The 19941-nt window shown below is 44.5% G+C and overlaps 3 protein-coding genes across 7 annotated transcripts in view; 2 read left to right on the top strand and 1 right to left on the bottom strand.

Annotated features, from left to right (window-relative positions):
• Positions 1-192: 192 nt before the first annotated feature.
• LOC311011483 (E3 ubiquitin/ISG15 ligase TRIM25-like) lies at positions 193-9527 on the top strand. 2 transcript variants are annotated; one of them, XM_084006443.1, is made up of 8 exons: positions 193-251; positions 386-1038; positions 3110-3205; positions 3347-3580; positions 4210-4378; positions 4496-4552; positions 4935-5132; positions 6607-9527. In XM_084006443.1, exons 2-8 carry the CDS (start codon positions 424-426, stop codon positions 6645-6647), a joined length of 1410 nt encoding a protein of 469 aa, XP_083862569.1. In that variant the 5' UTR covers positions 193-251; positions 386-423; the 3' UTR covers positions 6648-9527. The 2 variants fall into 2 exon arrangements, with proteins under 2 accessions (XP_083862569.1, XP_083862568.1); XM_084006442.1 differs by having other exon boundaries at positions 4932-5132.
• dgke (diacylglycerol kinase, epsilon) lies at positions 7681-13920 on the bottom strand. 2 transcript variants are annotated; one of them, XR_014596895.1, is made up of 12 exons: positions 13225-13920; positions 12702-12861; positions 12482-12601; positions 12223-12366; positions 11955-12112; positions 11794-11842; positions 11544-11657; positions 11331-11402; positions 11055-11182; positions 10750-10861; positions 9595-10235; positions 7681-9528 (listed from the first exon to the last, which is right to left on the bottom strand). XR_014596895.1 is itself a non-coding variant. In XM_084006440.1 (11 exons), exons 1-11 carry the CDS (start codon positions 13674-13676, stop codon positions 10008-10010), a joined length of 1737 nt encoding a protein of 578 aa, XP_083862566.1. In that variant the 5' UTR covers positions 13677-13920; the 3' UTR covers positions 7681-10007. The 2 variants fall into 2 exon arrangements, 1 of the variants encoding a protein (XP_083862566.1); XM_084006440.1 differs by having other exon boundaries at positions 7681-10235.
• A 1846-nt stretch (positions 13921-15766) lies between these two features.
• cUnh17orf67 (chromosome Un C17orf67 homolog) overlaps positions 15767-19941 on the top strand; it is a 335966-nt gene continuing 331791 nt past the window's right edge. Inside the window, exons 1-4 of one of the 3 annotated variants that reach the window (XM_084006411.1) lie at positions 15767-15950; positions 17309-17409; positions 18445-18566; positions 19513-19741. In XM_084006411.1, coding sequence (XP_083862537.1) covers positions 15782-15950; positions 17309-17409; positions 18445-18561 — 387 coding nt within the window. In that variant the 5' untranslated portion in view covers positions 15767-15781 and the 3' untranslated portion in view covers positions 18562-18566; positions 19513-19741. Of the gene's footprint in view, positions 15951-17308; positions 17410-18444; positions 18579-19512; positions 19742-19941 lie in introns of those variants that run through there. The other 2 variants (XM_084006412.1, XM_084006413.1) reach the window with 2 other exon arrangements.

The raw sequence follows: 19941 nt of genomic DNA, 5'->3' as shown, positions 1-19941 counted from the left end.
AAATTGTGCAGTATTGGCCACACCCATCTACCACAGTCAATACACACGTGGCTTTATATACTCCTCTTGGGCTCACCTTAATTGGACTGTGGGGGTTGGGTTTCCTTAGTGACAAAACAATATCACAAACGTAGATAAGCATTGAGAGAGAGAGAGAGAGAGAGAGAGAGAGAGAGAGAGAGAGAGAGAGAGAGAGAGAGAGTATCAGCTGGTCATGAGTTGTCACTGAACATACTGCTGAACTACTTGCAGTGAGTTGGAGTTTGTACATTTACTGCTATAAAAAATACTATAAGAAGGTAGATTATGTGTTGGTGGGTAAATTGTGACTAATGTATTCTAAGTATTCAAACGTTTTATTTATGTTTTTTTTTTTTTTTTTAAGTTTCGTTTCTCCTTCCCAGCCTCATATGACGTCTCATCATGGCCGAAATGGACGGGAGTGCGTTTTCTCTGCTGGGTCTGGAGGACGAGCTGAGCTGCAGCATCTGTCTGAGCCCCTTCGACTGTCCCGTCACGATCCCCTGCGGACACAACTTCTGCCAGGACTGCCTCCTCGCCACCTGGAAGGACTCCTACAGCTGCCCTCAGTGTCGGACTGACTTCGCCACCAAGCCGGAGCTGAAGAAGAACACGGTCCTCAGCACCGTCGTGGAGACCTTCAGGCTGAGGACGAGCAAGACGAGCGAGGCCGGTGTGATGGTGGAGGAGGAGATGGAGGTGGAGGTCCACGGCGAGAAGGTGAAGGCGATACGCTGCGATGCGTGCATGGAGGCTGACGCGTCGCAGACCTGCCTCACCTGCATGGCCTCTTACTGCGAGGAGCACCTGCGGCCTCACCGGGAAAACCCCGTATTTAGGGTCCACCAGCTGATCGAGCCTGTCGGCGACCTGTCGGAGCGGATCTGCCCGGACCACCACAAGCTGATGGAGCTGTTCTGCAGCCAGCATGGCCGTCCAATCTGCAGCCTGTGTCTCCAGCAGGCGCACAGAGGCTGCCCCTTCATGTCCCCCGAGGAACAGAGGGACCGCAAAGAGGTGTGTGTGTGTGTGTGTGTGTGTGTGTGTGTGTGTGTGTGTGTGTGTGTGTGTGCGTTCTTGACTCTTTGATTCAGGTTACAATTAGGATAAGGGAGTAAGAAATGCATTATAATAAGTGTCCTCACAAAGCTGGAAGTACAGGTGTGTGTGTGTGTGTGTGTGTGTGTGTGTGTGTGTGTGTGTGTGTGTGTGTGTGTGTGCGCGCGTGTCACGTGTTTGAGAGACTTTGCAGTAAATATGTAGGAGCCAGCAGGTAGGTAACTTCAAAAACCTGGTCTAGATTCAGCAGTTCTTGCTAATTTCAGGCCTATCTCCAAACTACCATTTCTTTCAAAAACCCTGGAGAAGATCGTGCACAATCAATTAATGGCCTTTCTGGAAGAGCATAATATTCTAGAGGTTTTCCAATCTGGTTTTAAAACCCTGCACAGCAGTGAATCAGCTCTTTTAATTGTTTTTAATGATATATTTTTAGCTACTGACTCAGGTGACTGTGTTATCCTTGTGCTTTTAGATTTAACGGCTGCTTTTGACACTGTGGACCATGAAATATTGATCTCACGTTTGGAGCAGTGGGTGGGCATCAGGGGCACAGCACTGGAGTGGTTCAGGTCATACTTGGCTGATCGAACCTTCTGTGTCAGCCTTGGTGACTCTGTATCCTCCTCTGCTCCTCTCTCGTCTGGAGTCCCACAGGGCTCAGTTCTTGGCCCTCTCCTCTTCTCTCTCTATCTGCTCCCGCTTGGTTCCATACTTAGGAAGCACGGCATTTTATTCCACTGTTATGCGGACGACAGTCAGATTTATGTGCCTCTTAAAAAGAAAGATGGCTACGATGTCAGGCTGCTACTTAAGTGTCTCGAGGATATAAAGGCCTGGATGGCAATGAACTTTTTAAATTTTAATGACAAAAAGACGGAAGTGATGGTTTTTGGTGGCACGACTGGGCCCCCCCTCCCTGTAGATCTGGGTTCCTTGGCCCAGTATGTCAAACAGAGCATCACAGACCTAGGGGTGAAAGTGGACCCTGAGCTTAAGCTCAACAGTCAGATCAGGGCTGTTGTCAAATCTAGCTTTTTCCATTTGAGGCAGTTGGCCAAAATAAAGACAATTCTATCAAGGCAGCACTTCGAGACAGTAATCCACGCCTTTGTTACCACTCGGCTGGACTACTGCAATGCACTGTATGTGGGGGTTAGTGGGTCCTCCATTGCCCGTCTCCAGATGGTACAAAATGCAGCTGCACGTCTTTTAACTGGCACACGTAAACACGAACACATTTCCCCCATTTTAGCCTCACTCCACTGGCTGCCTATTCCTTTTAGGATCCATTTTAAAATTCTTTTATTTGCTTTTAAATCCCTGAATGGTCTTGCCCCGCCCTACCTCTCTGAGCTTCTACACCCTCATACACCCGCCCGGTCTCTCAGGTCAGCTGATCAGCTGCTCCTGAGTGTGCCTAAAACTAAGCGGAAGCTCAGAGCGGACCGTGCCTTTGCTGTGTCGGCTCCTAAATTGTGGAATATTCTGCCTCAGCACATTAAACAGGCCTCTTCTCTGTCTTTTTTTAAATCTCTTCTTAAAACCCATCTCTTCTCCTTGGCCTTTGGCACCCAGTAAGATGTCGACTTGTCTCCTTGTTTTAAATTTCTTATTTTCATTGTGTGGCTTTTATTATTTTTATTACTTTTACTCATGTTTTATGTCTTTTAATATTTTTTTTTTTGTATTTTTATGTAATTTGGGGCTTTTCTTCTGTACAGCACTTTGGTCAACTTTTGTTGTGTAAAAGTGCTTAACAAATAAAGTTGGATTGGATTGGATTGAAATAAAGACCAGACACAAGGGGAAAGAGTCGGTCCATAGGTACAAGATAATAACCCGGTAAGTAGCGAGCCATGGAGGCGGTGATAGACAGGTTCTCTGACCTTTGGACGGGGCAGGAGGTTTCTTCCCGTTTACCATCTCGGCCCACAGGAATTATTGCTCCGGGCTTTCCACTGAGACTGTGGTGAGCAAGTGACAACATCATAATGTGTACTGAAGATTCATTGTTTTGTCTTTGTAGCTTGACCTCAGAGACAAGTTGGGTTTGCTGGTTGGGAAGATTGAGAAGACCGAGACGGTCCTGCTCCAGTTGAACAGCATGCAGAACCAGCTGACGGTAACGTTCATCTCTTCATTTTCCCCATTTTTCAAAAGAGGAAGTCAATCGGTGATCAATGGCAGTTACATCCCTTCAGTGTTTCTACCTATTTACATGCTCCTGTATTTACCTATGGCTCCTCTCTTGTTTACTGCCTAGGACGCAGCAACCAATAGGAAGACAGCATTAGCAGCCGTGTACCAGGAGATGCAGGATATGTTGGCCCAGGAAGAACGTGGGGCCCAGCACCAGCTGGACCGCGAGGTGGAGAGTTGCCAGACAAATATTCGGGGCCACATGAAGAGGTTGACTGAAAATACGGACAAGATGATAAAAGCCAAAGAACATATCAACAGTCTGCTGAGTCAATCCCAAACCATGGCCTTTCTGCAGGTGGGCTGAATGTTGTCACAGGGAGATGAAGTAGGGGAGTAGTTGCAATGGAGAGGCAAAAGCAAGACAACCCCCCAAAAAGGGAGGTTTTGATGTGGTTGCTCTCTCTTTCTCCTTCCTTACTGATTCTTCTCTAGTTCTGTGTTCTGCCAGTGTCCTTTTTTCACAAGGCGGTATCCGCAGACCAATCAGGTTCACAGGTAGTCCAGCTATGGTAACTCCATAGAGGAGATACCAGGAGAGCTGGACAGGGCCAAGGAACAGCAGGAGCACTGCCAGATTAATCCAGTTGAGCACCTATGGGACGTTATGCATCGTTGAATTAAAATTCAATTAGTGAATTAAATATATTTTGCTTTCGGACTGTTAAGTCAAATGATACATTTAAATAAGTCAGCTTGGAAATCATACTGTAACCGATATTTTTTCACTATTTTGACATTTTAGTAACGAGTCAGTTGATATGTGGATCAATCGATAAATAAGATGATTATTAATTGCAACTCTAATTTGAACATTTCTTACTTTAGCACCAGTGGTCCTATCAGAACAAGAGAACAATGCATGCTCCATTAAAACCACGTCTTGCAGACACATCCAACTCATACGTGCCCCCCCCTCCCTCACAGGTTTCATTGAATTTGCCAAAGGTTGCACAAAAAGAACCTACTGCCCCTCAAATCAACCTCAACTCCAAGGAGGTGACATCATCACAGGCCTTTTCTGCTGCCTTCAAGCAGCATCTGACAGAGATCCTTAAACAGCCGGTTGAGGCCCGACTACTCCTACTCAAACCAGGTGAATGCAGATACATTTTCAGTCGGAGATATTGCTGTGGTGGGCTACAGATGATATAAAATGATTTCCCTTGTGTACCCAAGATGTTCTTAATTGTAGGCTATTTACCATTTGCAGATAAAAAACTGGATCCCGTCTCAGCACCTGCAAGTACTGGATCTCAAAAGGAACCTGGTATGTTCATTTCTATGAAGGTTTGTGTTATTTTTTGGCCCTCATTGAGAGAGGACAGCCTGAGAGTGAAAGGGGGAGAGAGATGGGGATGACATGCAGAGAGGGCTGCAGAAATACCGAGCCACGGTACATCTCTATGAAGGTTTTACTGCAATGTACCCATGTTAAATCTCTGTCTATGTGAATAAACAACTGGACTCGCTTGATCCAGTTGCCTATGATACTGAAGAAGCCCGTTAGATGAGAGGCAAAACGTCTCCAAAAATCTAAAGCAAGGTCCAGTTGCCTACAATGAAGCTTTTAAAGATGAACATGACCTGGATGAATCAGAACCTTCACACTTTGTAACACTATCTTCTCATTTCACCCTCTGTTTCAGAAGCAACCAGGCCTCCAAGGCAGAGAAGGCAGCCCAGGTCCCGCAGTGCCGGCCGTCCGCCCAACCAGCCATTACTCCAGACTGCTCCTGTGCCCATTTCATTTCAACAGTTTATGTCAACCTGGAATCCACACCAGTATCCACCGGGTCAGCCAGCGGGCTCATATAGGGGTCCTCCATCGATGGCACAGCATCAGACAAGTAAGATATAAAAAGATTCACATATGCTCACATACGCTTCACACATAATTAGTTTCCAATAGTTTTATATTCAATCTTTCAGCCTGCTCAGCCAGTTAATGACGGTCGTCAGTGTGCTCGGAATAAACCAGGTCATTTGGCGTGAAAAGCCTGTCAGGATTTCTCTCATTTTACCTTGACATGCTTTCATAATCGTTTGCACACATTCTTCTCTGAATGGCGTCCATCATCAGTGTTTACCATGAAGACAGTGGCCCAGTGAACATGTGTCAATGTTGTTCTTGGATGTTGTCCATAGAAAACAGCAATGGAAGCCTGGACAGTTGACTGCTGGTAGATAACGCACAATAAAGTCACCATCTGTGGCTACCATTAAACCTGTATGAAGTTTAATGTAGCTCAGTTAAATGTGCAGCGTCATGCAGGGAGGGAGGACACGGGTAGAGTTGGAGCAGTGACTAAACTGCGATGAAAAACTAAAATATATATATTTTTTGTAGCAATATGGGGTTAAAAGATTATGTCCATTTACCAAATGACCATTAAATGATAACAATGACACCAGGAGCTAATCACAAGACAAGGCACAGCTGGAGTAAGGGGGGAAACACTGATTGGGTTACAAGACAACAAGGAAAGGCAGCACAAAGGAAGAGCTGACAGCTTGCTTATAAGTGGAATTCAAGCTCTCAAGGAGCACATGGAGACTTCAACTGGGGGTGCAATACATAGTCTTTTTCTCTTAAGAGGGTTCCTAACTGAAGAAATGACCCAGAAGTAAACAAGTGGCCGCCATGATAAGAGCTATTCGGATTCTCTAAATGCTAAGGAAAGGAGCTCCAATGCTTCCTTTCACATCTTCTTTAGCAAAGGATACAACAGATCATCCTTTACAAAAGGAAAGGAGATTACACCGACCCACAATTCCTTGCTAGAGCAACATTTAAAGTGCCAACATTTAAATAAAGTAATTTGAATTGTGTTGCTAAATGTGTGGACAGTGATAATTGAATGGTATTTATTATTTATTTCAATCATGTTACAAACGTTTGACAAAAAACTAAACTAAAACCACAAATGAAACGTTAATACAGCAAACGGTCAAACAGGAAGGAGGAGCTGCTGGACCTGAAGCCGGTCAGTAAACGAGCTGCTTATAAAACCAACAACATGGGGAGAAGTGGACGATGCGCTTTTTGTAGTCCATTATTGTAGTTTCTCCAGCGGAGACGCACGTCACTGTGTCCATCATCAGCTGTCACTCATCAGCAGCATTATAATGTAGCTTAGTGGAAGTCTGGTCAGATTCTCTGAGCACCGCGGCCGTCTTTTCTTAAATCCTTTTGAGTTCTCCTCCCACCTTTCCTTAACCCCGTGACATTTTCCCCAGAGGTCAAGGAAAAGGGAATGGGGCCTCGCCCCCTCACAATATGGGCGACCTACGAAACAAACCTTTTTGTTTATTTTCCTGCAGGAGGAAATAAGCCAAGTGGAAAGGATTACAATCAATACTAGAATCCCGGAAGTCATCCTTCATCAGAGAAGCCCACTACAAACAACTGACACTATTCTGTTGCTCAAATCAGTCATTGCTGCAATGTATTTCAGAATTTCCTACGTTATGATGACATATTTACTTGAAAATGACGTGTAGCGTGTAGTTGCTATGAAATGAGAACAACAATTTTGTTAAATTGGTTAATGATTAACACATTCAATATAATGATGTCAGTGTAATGGTTTTATTGTTCCACCAGGCTTCGTCACACTAATGTCCCACCTCAAAATGTTTACTTTGTTTACAAAATAACTTCACAGACATGTTGCTTATGTATGAAAAAATATTTATGGGAATGTCATCAAATTCAAAAGGTCGCTTCATTACATTCAGTTTAATCAAAATCCATTTTTGTTACCTGTAGTAACAATGTCAGCAAACCCTCTTTACTAGTCTTGTTGTAAACAGCTATGATTTACATGATTGTTACCAATAAAAGCGTATTATCTCCCAGACACAGATCCTTTGTATTCTTTCCTGTTTAGCAGAGGCCACATGAGGCTTCCTTAGGACCATATCATGGTCAGAGTGAAATGAATGATGTTTCTGCACAATCTTTTATCCTTTAGGGTATCTTATCTCTACAGAAAGGTAAGCATATTCAAATATATATATATATTTGTTCATTAATAATGAAAGCATTTTGGTACACGCACAACACAGTGAAATTTGCCTTGAGAAATTGAGGCTATATAAATACTGTTCTATATCTGCCAAGATTTAACAAGTACGCATAAACGGACAGATTTGAATTGGAAACATTCAAGACGACCAATAACATCGCAGTCATGTCCCTCCATCTCTAACAGCGAAACAAGTAAAGGTCTTCAGCCACGCAAGCAAACATGGATGGTTTAAAAATGACCACTTTGCTACTGTAAAATCATGACAGTAGAGGTACAGGAAAACAAGGGTGAGCAGAGTATCGCACACATTTGACATACTATGGCTTTATAAAGTGGCTTTGCCAAATATATTAGCAATCAAAAGCCTACTTGGCATCCAGCAAGAAACAATATTAACATTAATTTTAAGTCACGTTTCTGGCAAACTGACAAAAGTCAGTACAATATTGTCTGTAGCTTTTTCCGGTGTGAAGGGAGGTCAACACACATGCAACCAGTGTCAACTGGTCGCTTAACCAACGACCAATAAACTGAAACATGCTCAACTTCCTCTTGCAACCAAAACAGTGAAACCTTAGAACCATAACTATGAACAGAAAGACGCTAAAGCGCTCTGTAAATCCGACGGAATCAGAGTTTATATTGTCTCTGGATTGATTTGTTTCATGTTACATGCAAGCACCACCTAAATGTAGGTCCAACTGACCTGGTAGCTAGCGTACTAGCACGTGTGATCATGTGTACAGAAGGGATGTATAGAGGCTAAGCCCCGCCCCTTTCCGGTGGCCACATGCAACCTCATCTCAGAGAGAATATGTTCAGCAGTCAATGGGACAAACAATGTTTTGATCCCGTATGTTAGCCTCTATCTAGCTTGAGTGTCAAGTAAAAACAACAATGTTTGACAATCACATTTTTGACCTGTTGGCGGCGCTAACTTATACTCGGGATGTACAAAATCATTAGGCTTCATACTCAGGGGACCATCACTATCTGGAGCAAACGCCAACACAATTCATCAACCAGTTACTGAGGTATTTCACTAGAAAACAGTAGACATGCTGCTAGCGTGGCTGAAAAACCTACCAATAAACCCCAGTTACATTTACGCTAATTCAGTGCAACAAAACACACACACACAACTCTGGTAAACATGGATGACAAGGTCAAAGGTCAGACAGGTGTCCTTGAGCAAGAAAACATTCACCAAACGAATAGAAAGCGATGAAAGGCATCATGCGGCTAAAATCTGATCTGTTCAGCCTTATGTGCAGCGAGTTAGCTCTGGGTTCACGAGGAAGCATGGAGTAACATTCGGCAGGCTTTTCTGACATGGCTGTGAGCGACAGGCAACCGTCCTGCAATAAAGAGAACCACCTCAAAGGGTGAATCTGTGCAGCAGAGATGCACATCAGTTAAAGCGGCGTCACCTGAATGCTACACACAGACGTACATGCAAGGAACACTGATGGTATTAATATTTAAACTGTAGCAGTCTACTTGACCTGTCTTTAGACTGCCACCTTGTGGTGACTATTTGGTAGACCACAAAGCATGAAATGCAAGAGGGACGACGTAACATAACAACACAGGGTTAATCTTATCAGCAGTTATCACTATCAACGGTCAGCCTTGGTTTTTTTTTTTTGTACAACCTACATCCTAAGCAGTATAAGGTATTTATCAGTGTAAGTGCCAAAACAGTGCAACACAAAATATGTAAACAGGAGAAATTATGTAAAGAAGAGGTAAGACAAAAACCACCAAACAAAAATCAATCCTCTGCACTAATTCCTTGGCGGTGCTTTCAAAGTAAAGTCAAGCTTTTCCCCTGCAGCTCTGAGAGGAAAGCGAAATATCGATATTGTATCTTAGTACAGTGGAGGAGGTTTGGGGCACCGTGAAGCGAACATGGACATGTCCAGTGATTGACAACACGCTGAGAGTGTAACAGAGCCCTTTGCCTACGCACACATTTCAAAGCCCGATCTTAGGTGATGAACGCAGGACATGCCGAGGAACCACCAACACCCTGACGAGGAGCCGGGAACTTAAGTGATATTCTGTGCAGTTTTAACATTTCACACAGAAAAAGATGTGTTTGCTGTTTGTTTGTGCTCTTTCACAAGTAAAAAACAACAACTTTGGATGTACCTTCGGCCAAACTATTTTAACAGTACTGTTCTTTGCAGTATTAATGCTGTATTACTTGCTTTTTATTTAGACATGGTTTGGTCAATTGAACCAGGGCACCTTGGTAAAAATGGCTCACAGATACCTGCAGGGCTATACTGGGCATTCAATCGGAAATACGGTATAATAAATACAGTAGACTAGATGGCTATGGATCAGTGCAAATAAACTGCAATCTTTTCCCAAAACATTCGCCTCTTCCAGACTGTCACATCTTTGGAGGGCAAACTGCCTGAGCTCTGAGTTACAATACACGGGAAGATAAAAGACCGAAAAAGAAATCACACCAGGCCATTTCCAAACTCTCTGAAAACATGAAATAATGACACATTATAAAACCTATTCTTATCAACATGTGAGGAGAAAGTGTGTTTAGGGAGCTTAGAGGACGACTTCAAGTGCCACTGCAAATGAGGGATTAATAGAAACTAGGCTGCAGAAAAAGAAGAAAGAAACTGAAATATGAGGAGCGTCAGGTCACATGATATTTGGGCTGGGTCACGCGCGAGCAGAGGCCGGCCCCGGGGGCCTGGGTGAGTCGTGAGGGGTCGGGCTCTCCGTCTCAGAGGCGCTGGATTCCTCCTCCTCGTCGTCGTCGTCCGTCTGCTCGGCGCTGTGGTACAGCATGAGGGCCTGGGTCTTGTGGGTGATGGTGATGGTGCAGGGACCCTGGGCCCACGGCTCCCCGTCCACCTGCATCGGCATCTTGGAGCTCTTGAGAACCAGCTGGAGGTGGAAAGATAAACGCCGACACTTGAATGCGATCTGTATCTCGTCAACAATGGAAGCCATGGCAACAACTCTGTTGCTATGGCTACAACAACATCCGAGTTCACCCATCTTTTACTATAAATATAGCTGTTATCCTCCTGAATTCATCTCCTTGTCCAATATTTGAAATTAATTTAGGATAGAAAACTGAGGGAAGGTCATAATCTCTGTTTGGGACGGCTCCTTCTTTCTGTGGTTTTGCTGCCCTGAGTTTCGCCTCTGAGGCTGAAGGCCACGACCGTCTGATTGGTAAAAGCTGCTGGAGCTGCAGGTAGCCAGACATGAAGTTCTACAAACACTTCTTGGAGCTATAAAAAAAAAACACAACGTCCTCTGCTATTCTTTACTTAGGATGTCAAGTGCTTTGATGAGGAAAACTTATTTGACTCCCTCGTTGGTTTTCTCCACTAATTGAGGTAAACAGGAAGCAAAGTTTGTGTGTGTGTGTGTGTGTGTGTTACTGCCTCACCCTGACAGTGTGGGCCTGTCCCAGCCGTACAGGATTGGCCAGCTTGACCTGGATCTGAGCACAGTGGAAGGAGCCAAACACCCCCACCACCTCTAGCAGACCATCATCCAGCCTGTAGGGAAACAACATTACTTGTGATGAATAAACAGGTATTAAAGTTTACTCAGTTCTGACTTTCTGCTGCGTCCGGGGTGCTGTTAACATGCAACTACTTTTACTCTCCTTCCTGTGTTCATGAACAATATATTGTGGAGGCCCTGGCTTATAGTAATAAATATGTACATATATGCCAGTGCAGGTCTTACCGTGTGGGGGGGCAGGGTTCATCCCCCATACCCTCCCAGAGTCTGCAGCCTCCACCCCAGTAGCCGATGTTACAAACTATGATGCCCTCCAGGCTGGGCAGCGCCACCCTCTCCCCATCCAACTCCAACTGCAGCAGGAACACACACACAAACACACAACTAGTAATACTACAGCTCACTATAAACATGTTGTCTGTTTAGTCATCATATACAAACAGAAACATAAAAGTGTGAATGTCAATTCCAGAGAAGTGAACATGCACAAGGCTGTTGTACCTCAATCCTCTTGTCCAGATCCTTACATTCCTGCACTAAACAATCTTTGGTGCCATACAGGAAATACACAGTCTGGGGGGGGAGAACAAACAGAAAACGAGGCATTAATACAAAGCACTTTGTTTCTCTGATGTCTCTGACAATGAGGAAGACGGCATATTCAGAGGAAACGCCGCTGTATCGCACATGATTTATGTATACAAACTCTCCGACCTTGTTGATGATGCGGCTGGAGAAGAAGGAGGGGGTTTTCTCGCGGTGCGTGTGGAAGTTGAGCGCCATCAGAGCATCGGGCCCCACAGAAAAGTAGTTGTTCATGGACAGAACCTGAGTAGGGCATGCAGTATGTTACATTATATGTAGCACAGAGTGTGTCACCGGGCCTGAATCACAACATGTCTAGTAAAGTAAAGAGAAGACTGAATATCGATGAGAAGAACACAAAACAACGGGTCAAACTCACCTTTGGTTTACGAAAGTAGAGGCCTTTTGAAGCTACCTGCACTTTCCATCTGAAGATTATTATGGAGGAAAAAAAGGGGTTCCTTTAGATTTCAGAAACATAGATGGACATGAATACAATCCTGGTGGAGAAATACTGAACTGATGAATTGACATCATCACCTGTCCATTTTGACCACCTCGGCATCGAGGATGTTGCGGAGAACCTGTTCTACGGGGATCTCTCCAGCGTAGCCGGCCCCCCAGCCTAAAGTGTTGGAAAGGTCGTTTCCTGTCCCCAGGGGCAGGATGGTCACCCTCGGCATAAACTGGTCTTGGCCCTGACACAAGAGAACATGAGAGCAGCAAGTGTGTTTGTTAATAAGGGAAGGTGAGGCGGTGGTACGCAGAAAAAAATGCTTCTCATAGCTCAGAGACGCCACAATCGGACCTTCAGCTTCATAGTATCGATGGCATCCAGTACCCAGCCGACCGTGCCGTCGCCCCCACACACCAGCACCTGGACACTGCCGGGAGGCAGCAGGGTGCACAGCTGGAGGGCTTTGGAGGGAGTCAGCTCAGACAGGTCGAACACCTGGGGGAGAGAAGGGAGAAAAAAATGGTTTAGGTCATGTTTGGAGCAGAAATTGAAATATTGACTCATCGACAGGCTGACAACTAAAGACAACATAAGAGAAGCTCCATCTGACCTGCACAGGATTCAGAATGGTGCGAAATTCTCCGAGCAGAGCCTCCCCCATGTTGTTACCGCTACGTGTGTTAGCCAAGACCAAGACTGGAGTCCAGCCACTGCCAAAGGATGAAGCCAGCTACACACACACAAACACACACACAGAGAGAGATCACTTGAATCAGGTCCAGGACACCACATAAAACCCACAGTATGACAAACCCTGTGTCTCCCAGCACCTTGCTGTACTCCTCGGGGTGCCTGCGGCGGAGCTTGTTGACCAGGTAGAGGTAGTGAGGAGGGATGATGAGGCTGTGGAACTCGCCCAGCTCACACTGGTCCCCGTCCTTCAGGCTGTCCATGCAGTCATCGTGCACCGTGGCCTGACACCACACACACCTGGAGGCAGAGAGACACCGGTGGAAACACAACAGGGGGTGCAGGTCTGTCTCTGACCTGTGGAGCTGCTCGTCATGATCAGGATTAGATTTATCTGACAATATGAGATTACGCCAGTGTGTGTGCCCTGCTGCCATCCCAGAGAGCAGCAGCAGTCCATTAGAGGAAATTAAAGACGGATTAAAATGAAATGCCGTTGCACCCCATTACGGCATGATACACTTAGAAGGTATTTCATAACGTAAATATGCCTCGGAGCTCTTCACGAGTGCAAAAAGCAAAACACACACAAACACCACACGTACAGTACACAGAGTGGGCCTCACACACATGCGGATGCACCTGTGGCGCCGCCTACGCTACCTGAAGTCGCAGAGCTTCGGCTGCGAGCCACACTGCTGTTTGCACACCGCACAGTAGCTGGCGAGGGGGACGTTCCCGCGGACCCAGCGGTGCTGCAGGGCTCCGCCGGGGCTGGAGGGCGCCATGATCTCCTTGCACGTCAGGCTCCGGTCGGCCCGCCGCAGGCACTGCTCGTCGGCGCACACGCCGCAGCAGTCGCAGAAAGCCCCGCGGAGGATGTGCTGGGAGCAGACGCAGCAGTAGGTGGGCTTGTTGAACAGGTCCGTGTAGTGCCAGCCGTGCTTGCTCTTGCGGAAGAAATCCTTCATGTGCGTTTTCCGCTTGGAGCGCTGGGCGCTGCACCACAGCGTGATGATGACCGGGACGACGACGGCCAGAGAGGTCCAGAACAGGAGCGTCCACTCGTCCCGGGAGCCGCAGTCGTCCCGCGCCTCGTCCCCCTCCGTGAACATCGCTGCTGGCCGGGCGGGAGGCGCGACGGTGGGGCGATGCTACGGAGCGGAAATCAGCCTCGAGCCGAGCGAAGTCAACAACGGCGAGGGGAGGAGGAAGTGCGCACGGCACGCCACCTTTTCCCCGCGACACACATGTTCACGGGCGCCGACACGCCGACACTCACAGCAGCTTCAACCCGAACATTTTTTTTTTTTACGTATAACTAGTTATAAACACGAAGGGAGCGATGTGACGTCGAGCCAATGAGCTACCGCGCTTCCTTAGCTTTATCAGAGAGTATATAACTGTCAAGATAACTGCGTTCATCGACAGGGTGGAGCGCGCATGCGTAACAACGGTGTGTCCTAGTGGGAGGAACACAGTGGTGCAAGAAGAATTCAATCCAAATCATTTTAGTCAACTACAAGGATAAGCACACAGACATTACACACATACTCCATTGCAGGTTAAAGGTCATAGTGTTGCGTAGCATTATAGATGTATAGTATTAGCAATGAATAACGCCTGCCAGTGGTGGAAAAAGTACCCACATCCTTTCAGTGAATAGAACAAAGAGAAAACAATTAAATGATAGAAAGTGCTGCACTCAAAATCCAACTTCAGTCGACTATAAAAGGTGAAAGCTGTACTCATTCTTCAGAAAAATGTCCACTTGACTGGGACACAGGGATATTTTATATTTTTGTATAGGACAAAATTTATTTTTTTAACACCGATGCACCAATGTGTAAGCAGCATTTCATTGTTGGAGCTGTTGGAGCCAAGTTTAGTTTTGCAACCTAGGGGTCAAAGGGTCACAAGATAAATCCGGGGGGCAGCGAGATGCTTAACAAACACAAATCTGTTTTCATTTTTGGAACATTTCTCTAAACTCTTTGTGCAATATTGGATACTTTGACCTATTTGGGCCTCAAACTGATTTTCAAATCAAAACATCTCAGGAGTTTAAAATACACAGACATTAATAGATACGCAATTTTGTATTGCATTTTATACTCTTATCTCAAAGTATAAAACCATTTATTAACCATGCATTTATACTGTCTCAAAAGCATTAAGTTCACATGGCCATTACAGTTGCTTACAAATGTTTGACAGATGAGCTTTTACATATCGGGACACTTTGTCTACAACTCCAGCAATTGTAGTCGAATAAAAATGAAGGAAAACTCAACATTTTCTTTCTACTAAAAACCCTGTCTTTCTAGAGAAGAAGGACTGGACCAGACATCTCGATTATACCCCGTTTGCCTGACGATATTTGAGCGAACGCTCAAAAGAATACAGATGAAATCTCACCTTTTCTATCATCTCTGATTCTGAGCTTCTTGATGTGCACACTGCTGCCCCAAAGCGCGCATGCGCTTTGCGCTGCATCAACATCGTGACCTCGCGGCGTGTTGGATAATCACATTGAGGGAACAAAACCTTTTCTGTGCCCCAGGAATTAACCAAAGCATCGTTATCGTTAAAGTGCGCACGCTACTGCAGACGCATGCGCAGTGCACGGTGGTCAGCGACAAGCGGAAACGACAACAATGACGTCTTCCCTCGTACGTCACTGGCAGTGCTCCAATCCAGCACAGGACTAAATACATAAAACATTAAAAAAAGATTGTAGGGTGATACACAGTAACAATTAAATGAATATATGGATTAGATAAATATTCACTTTTCCACTTGTATGGTAACTGTGTGGTAATGTCCCCATGGTAACAGTACAAAAAAAGAGACATAACAAGCAGCATGTAAGATAAAGAACCATATTGTTGCACTGCAAGTGCCCAACTTATGGTAGTCGGACCCTCAAGTGGTGCAAATCCCCCACATATACATCCAAACTTCATATAAAATACACAAAGAGCTCACTGCTTATGGAAATGGATAAAACAGACTCCTTCTGTATGTGTTTGCATCGCCATCGGGTGAACAGCTTCCCACTTACCTCAAAAGACCTCACACAGTTGGTGTTTTTTTTTTTGTTTTTTTTGTTTTTTAGAGCTAATATGATGAGCTATGAACTATATTTCCATGTGTGTGAATGCATCACCGTTGATTTGGTCGATTGAATTCAAGCATCTCCTCAGTAACACGAGCCAGTATGTACACAGTTTGCGGGGGACGTGAGGAGGAGAATTCCCTCCCCTTCACCCCCTCTGGACTCTGGTCAGGACCTCAGAGCAGAGACGGCTCAGGCAGGAAAAAGGTACCCAAGATGAAGACGCTGGTGGTGTTTTTGCTCTGTCTGGCTCTGCTGACCGTCTACACAGGTAGGACACTCGAGAATTTATCTGAAGAGAGTTTCAAAAGAATAGCCATTTCTCCTGAAGACTGAATTTGTCAGTGAGTATAAATCAGTGGATTCAGGCCAGTTAAGTAAATACAGAATAATGATCTCCTTTCGGATAGTCATGCACGCCTATAGAGGCTGAATATTTCCAGTAAACGAGTGATTTCATTTAAGCATGCTTTATCGTTTTGAAAACAAAGAGAAATTTGCACAAATCTGCACAATTTCTAATGTTTCTGGAAATCAAAAAATCTTTCCTAATGAGATCAGACTCCGAATCAGCTTCAATGACCAGGTAAGTGTGCAACACATAAGGAATTTGACTCCGGCCTTTTTGCCACTCTCAATATACGCACACAGAAATAGTCACACAGCTAAAACAACGATAACAAACTGATATCATTGACATAAACATTTGTCTGGTACGGATGTAAATATAAGTACAAGCACAGGACAATGAAATCCAAATACTGATAGCTGGAGAATGTGTGTGTGTGTGTGTGTGTGTGTGTGTGTGTGTGTGTGTGTGTGTGTTTGCCACGTTGCTGTGAGGGCCCAGGTAGCAGCAGCAGCAGCAGAAACAGCAGCTCTGGCTTCTGTTGACAGAGCTGGCTTCATTCACAGCAGCTCCCTCTGGCAGGAGAGGAAGAGCGATCCAGTCGGGCTGCCTGCTGGGGTCACGTGCTGCGTGGACCCGACTCCCTGGGGAGCCAGGAGGATGAATGGGCACTTTGTTACCTTCCACGAAACGCTCTGCCTCCCAATACAGGCCTGCATTACACAGAGAGCCATCGCTCTGCAGACTGTGTGTGTGTGTGTGTGTGTGTGTGTGTGTGTGTGTGTGTGTGTGTGTGTGTGTGTGTGTGTGTGTGAGTGTGTGTGTGTGTGTGTGTGTGTGTGTGTGTGTGTGTGTGTGTGTTTTCAGCAGCTCCCTTGGGGCTTGCACCAGGGAATCAACAGCCTCACATGGACTAGCTAAATAGATCAGGTCAGCCACAGCTCACCAGCAATAGCTGGTGGTGAGAGGCATATTCATGGGTCTGAACACAGCTTTCAGTGAGAGGAACTTCCTCCTGGTGAGCCAACAAAATAACCCAAGAACTCAGGCGGAGATTAAACTCAGAGCAGCCAGTCGTATTGTCCTCAAGTCTCTTTGGAAACTGTTGACACACTCAGTGTAGAAAACTTGAAGAAAATTCTTATTCCCTTTTGTCTTTATGTGCAGTCTTGTTTTCTTTGCCAGCACCAGTAGAAAGATTGGATGTGTATATCACGAGACATGAGAGTAAACATTTGTATCTCTCTGCATTCAAACTCTTATCTCCCTCCCTCCCTCAGATGCCAACCCTATCATCAAGGAGAGCTTCGCTAAGCAGCTGCTCCGCAGCAAGAGGCAGGAGAGGCCGAGGAAGGCCGGCCACCCCGACGAGCCAATGAGGGTAAGGTTCACTCAGAGCAAACGGCACAGACACAAAGGTGGACATCCACTTCATTATTCACCCCTGAGGCTTTAACACATTGTTTTAATCTTCTTATTATAAGCACTATATGAACAATACTTTCTAATAAACTGTACATTTAAAGTGTCCATTCATGTTTTTGTCAACAATGGGTTTTAAATTGTATCCCAAACCCCAGATACCATTTCATATAATATATTAATCATCTGTTTTGATCTGCATTATAGCTATTAACTATTTGTGTATAAATGCTTAATGGGTAAAATAACGTGTTAACACATTGTGAGTATTTTATAGTTTGGACAAAACATATTTACACAGTGCAGTATATTTTAAATGCATATAATTTCTTAATTTTATTATTCATTAACTTTTTTTTTTACTTTATTTACTTCAAAATTTAAAAATGTAAATTTAAAAAAAGAAAACCAAATTATCAATAAACAAATAAATGGATACAAACAAGTGAGAGAGTTTGTGGAGAAAAGTTAGATAAAACATGACATAATTTATCATATCTATTACCACAGTGATTGTGGAATAAGAGGGTTTTAGATGAGCATATTTCATTCTTTTCTACATAGTTAGATGTAAATTTACACTAAATGGTGTCATCTGTCCACTCAAGTTGCCTCCATCTTTTAATAGTCTTGTTGACTTACTATGAATAATCTTCACCCCAAAACTTAATATATCTGCAAACAATACCATAAGCTAATAGAGAGATTTACCTTCAGCCTTTGTCACTGTACTGAAGTGTGACTAATCTAACTGAAGTGTGGATCTATAGTCTCTCTCCATGCTTTTGTGCATCGTCATGCTTAAATGCATCCATTCATCACTGTCCACTCTGCACTATCACATGCTGTTTATTGTGCTGCTGTGTTGAAATGCCAGAATGACGGCAGGGAATTTAAATAAACAAGCCCCGTTTCTCGCCTTAAACATTCGGTTTCATTCGTGCACAACAGATCCACGGTGATTCATGTGTTTCATCTGTCTTATTCCAACCAGGAGCATCTGCTCCACATGCAGGTTCTGGATCAGAGGGCCCAGGAGACCAACCTGGAGAACTGGCTGAACCCCCACTGCTACCCTCGCTGTGACAGGAACTACGGACACCCCGTCTGATGATGGTGATGACCGAGGTCCCCACAAGTGTTTACTTTCACTTCAGAGCCCAAATACACCGTACACAGATAGCACACTGTGCACATAATGACAGCAAGACCCCCACACTGCAGGGCGTTATCGCTTTTTCCACAAATGTACTACAAACGTTTGCAATGACAGATTTCTTATCAATTCAGAACTAATTTAAAAAGAAAAACAAGCAATTCCTGCTTCAAGGCCAGAGTAAAGTCATCTCTTTAAAGCATTTCCCTCTTTTGCACACTGAATAACTCATTTCTATGTTGTCTGTCTATGTTCTATGTCATTTCTCGCTGTTGGTGGGTTATTTTTCTTCAATGTTTGTGATTTTATCACGACTGGTTGGCACACAAGAAACCTGTAAAACAGTCTCATGTAACAGAAGAAATCATGTCATACTTTAAACCAGCTACTCTCAACCACTGGTGGCAGTGCCATCTAGTGGGCGGCGGAGTTACTGCCAAATGATTAGATAACATTAAAAGCATATATTATGTATTTGGCAATTTACAAAGATATCCATTTTTTACATCTGAATGTACTCAATAATCACATAAATAAAAAACACAAATTCAAATGAAGCATAATTTCAGTGCCAGCGTTAGCCCGATAAGTAGGAGACAAACCCAGGAAAACTGCTTAACTCGGGGTGAGTAAATATGACCCTGAATACATTCCATTTAGATTCACAAGCACAGGCAGAGATGGGTGAGGTTAAGCAGATTTAATTTCCTCCATTAAAACATAATAAAATGTTCTCATTTATTTGTGAAGGTGGTCCTCGGGAGATTAAAAAAACAAAACAATCAGGCGTGTTAAGTTTTTTTAAAATAAGGTTGAGAAGCCCCGTTTTAAACAGGTTTTATCATAGAATTCGCGACTCGAAGACCATGTTTATCACGTTTGAACTGCTCATCTTTCTCTCCACAGCGAAGGACGAGACGGACCTGGCAACGGTGAAAAAGAAGAAGATCGCGCTCTCTCTGTCTCCTAAAATAGCACCACGTGGAGACTGCTGATATATAAATGCTCATATAATCTGACTGTATTGTGTAGTTGCCTGTTACCGCTAGTTTCTGCATGCATGTTCTTAATTGTGAGTTTGATGTATTGATAGTGAATAGGCCTCCGATCACAAATAAATCAAAATGCACGCGCACTTGCACCGTGGTTGTTGTTATTATTGTTTATTATTATTATAATTAGTAACCTAGTATTAGTATTAGTAGGCTACTATCGCACATATGCGCATCTATTCTCCCTGGCGGCCTCTACAGCTCCTGGTTTCGTTCACTGACACATTTTACTGCATCAAATCTAATCTGGCTGCTGATGTGTGTGTTTAGTTAACCTCGTGGC

Source organism: Eutrigla gurnardus (genome assembly GCF_963514095.1).
Source record: "Eutrigla gurnardus genome assembly, chromosome: 3".
NCBI classification, from domain to species: Eukaryota; Metazoa; Chordata; class Actinopteri; order Perciformes; family Triglidae; genus Eutrigla; species Eutrigla gurnardus.
Note: the sequence above shows the minus strand (reverse complement) of the source record. Positions and strands in the feature narration are given on the sequence as shown.

Coding starts and splice junctions, on each gene's coding strand:
- LOC311011483 (XM_084006442.1), top strand. CDS start 424: ATGGCCGAAATGGACGGGAGTGCGTTTTCTCTGCTGGGTCTGGAGGAC. Junction 3,206..3,346: donor GCATGCAGAACCAGCTGACG/GTAACGTTCATC, acceptor TTTACTGCCTAG/GACGCAGCAACCAATAGGAA. Junction 4,379..4,495: donor ACTACTCCTACTCAAACCAG/GTGAATGCAGAT, acceptor TACCATTTGCAG/ATAAAAAACTGGATCCCGTC.
- dgke (XM_084006440.1), bottom strand. CDS start 13,676: ATGTTCACGGAGGGGGACGAGGCGCGGGACGACTGCGGCTCCCGGGAC. Junction 12,113..12,222: donor TCGATACTATGAAGCTGAAG/GTCCGATTGTGG, acceptor CTCTTGTGTCAG/GGCCAAGACCAGTTTATGCC. Junction 10,236..10,749: donor GACAGGCCCACACTGTCAGG/GTGAGGCAGTAA, acceptor TTCCACCTCCAG/CTGGTTCTCAAGAGCTCCAA.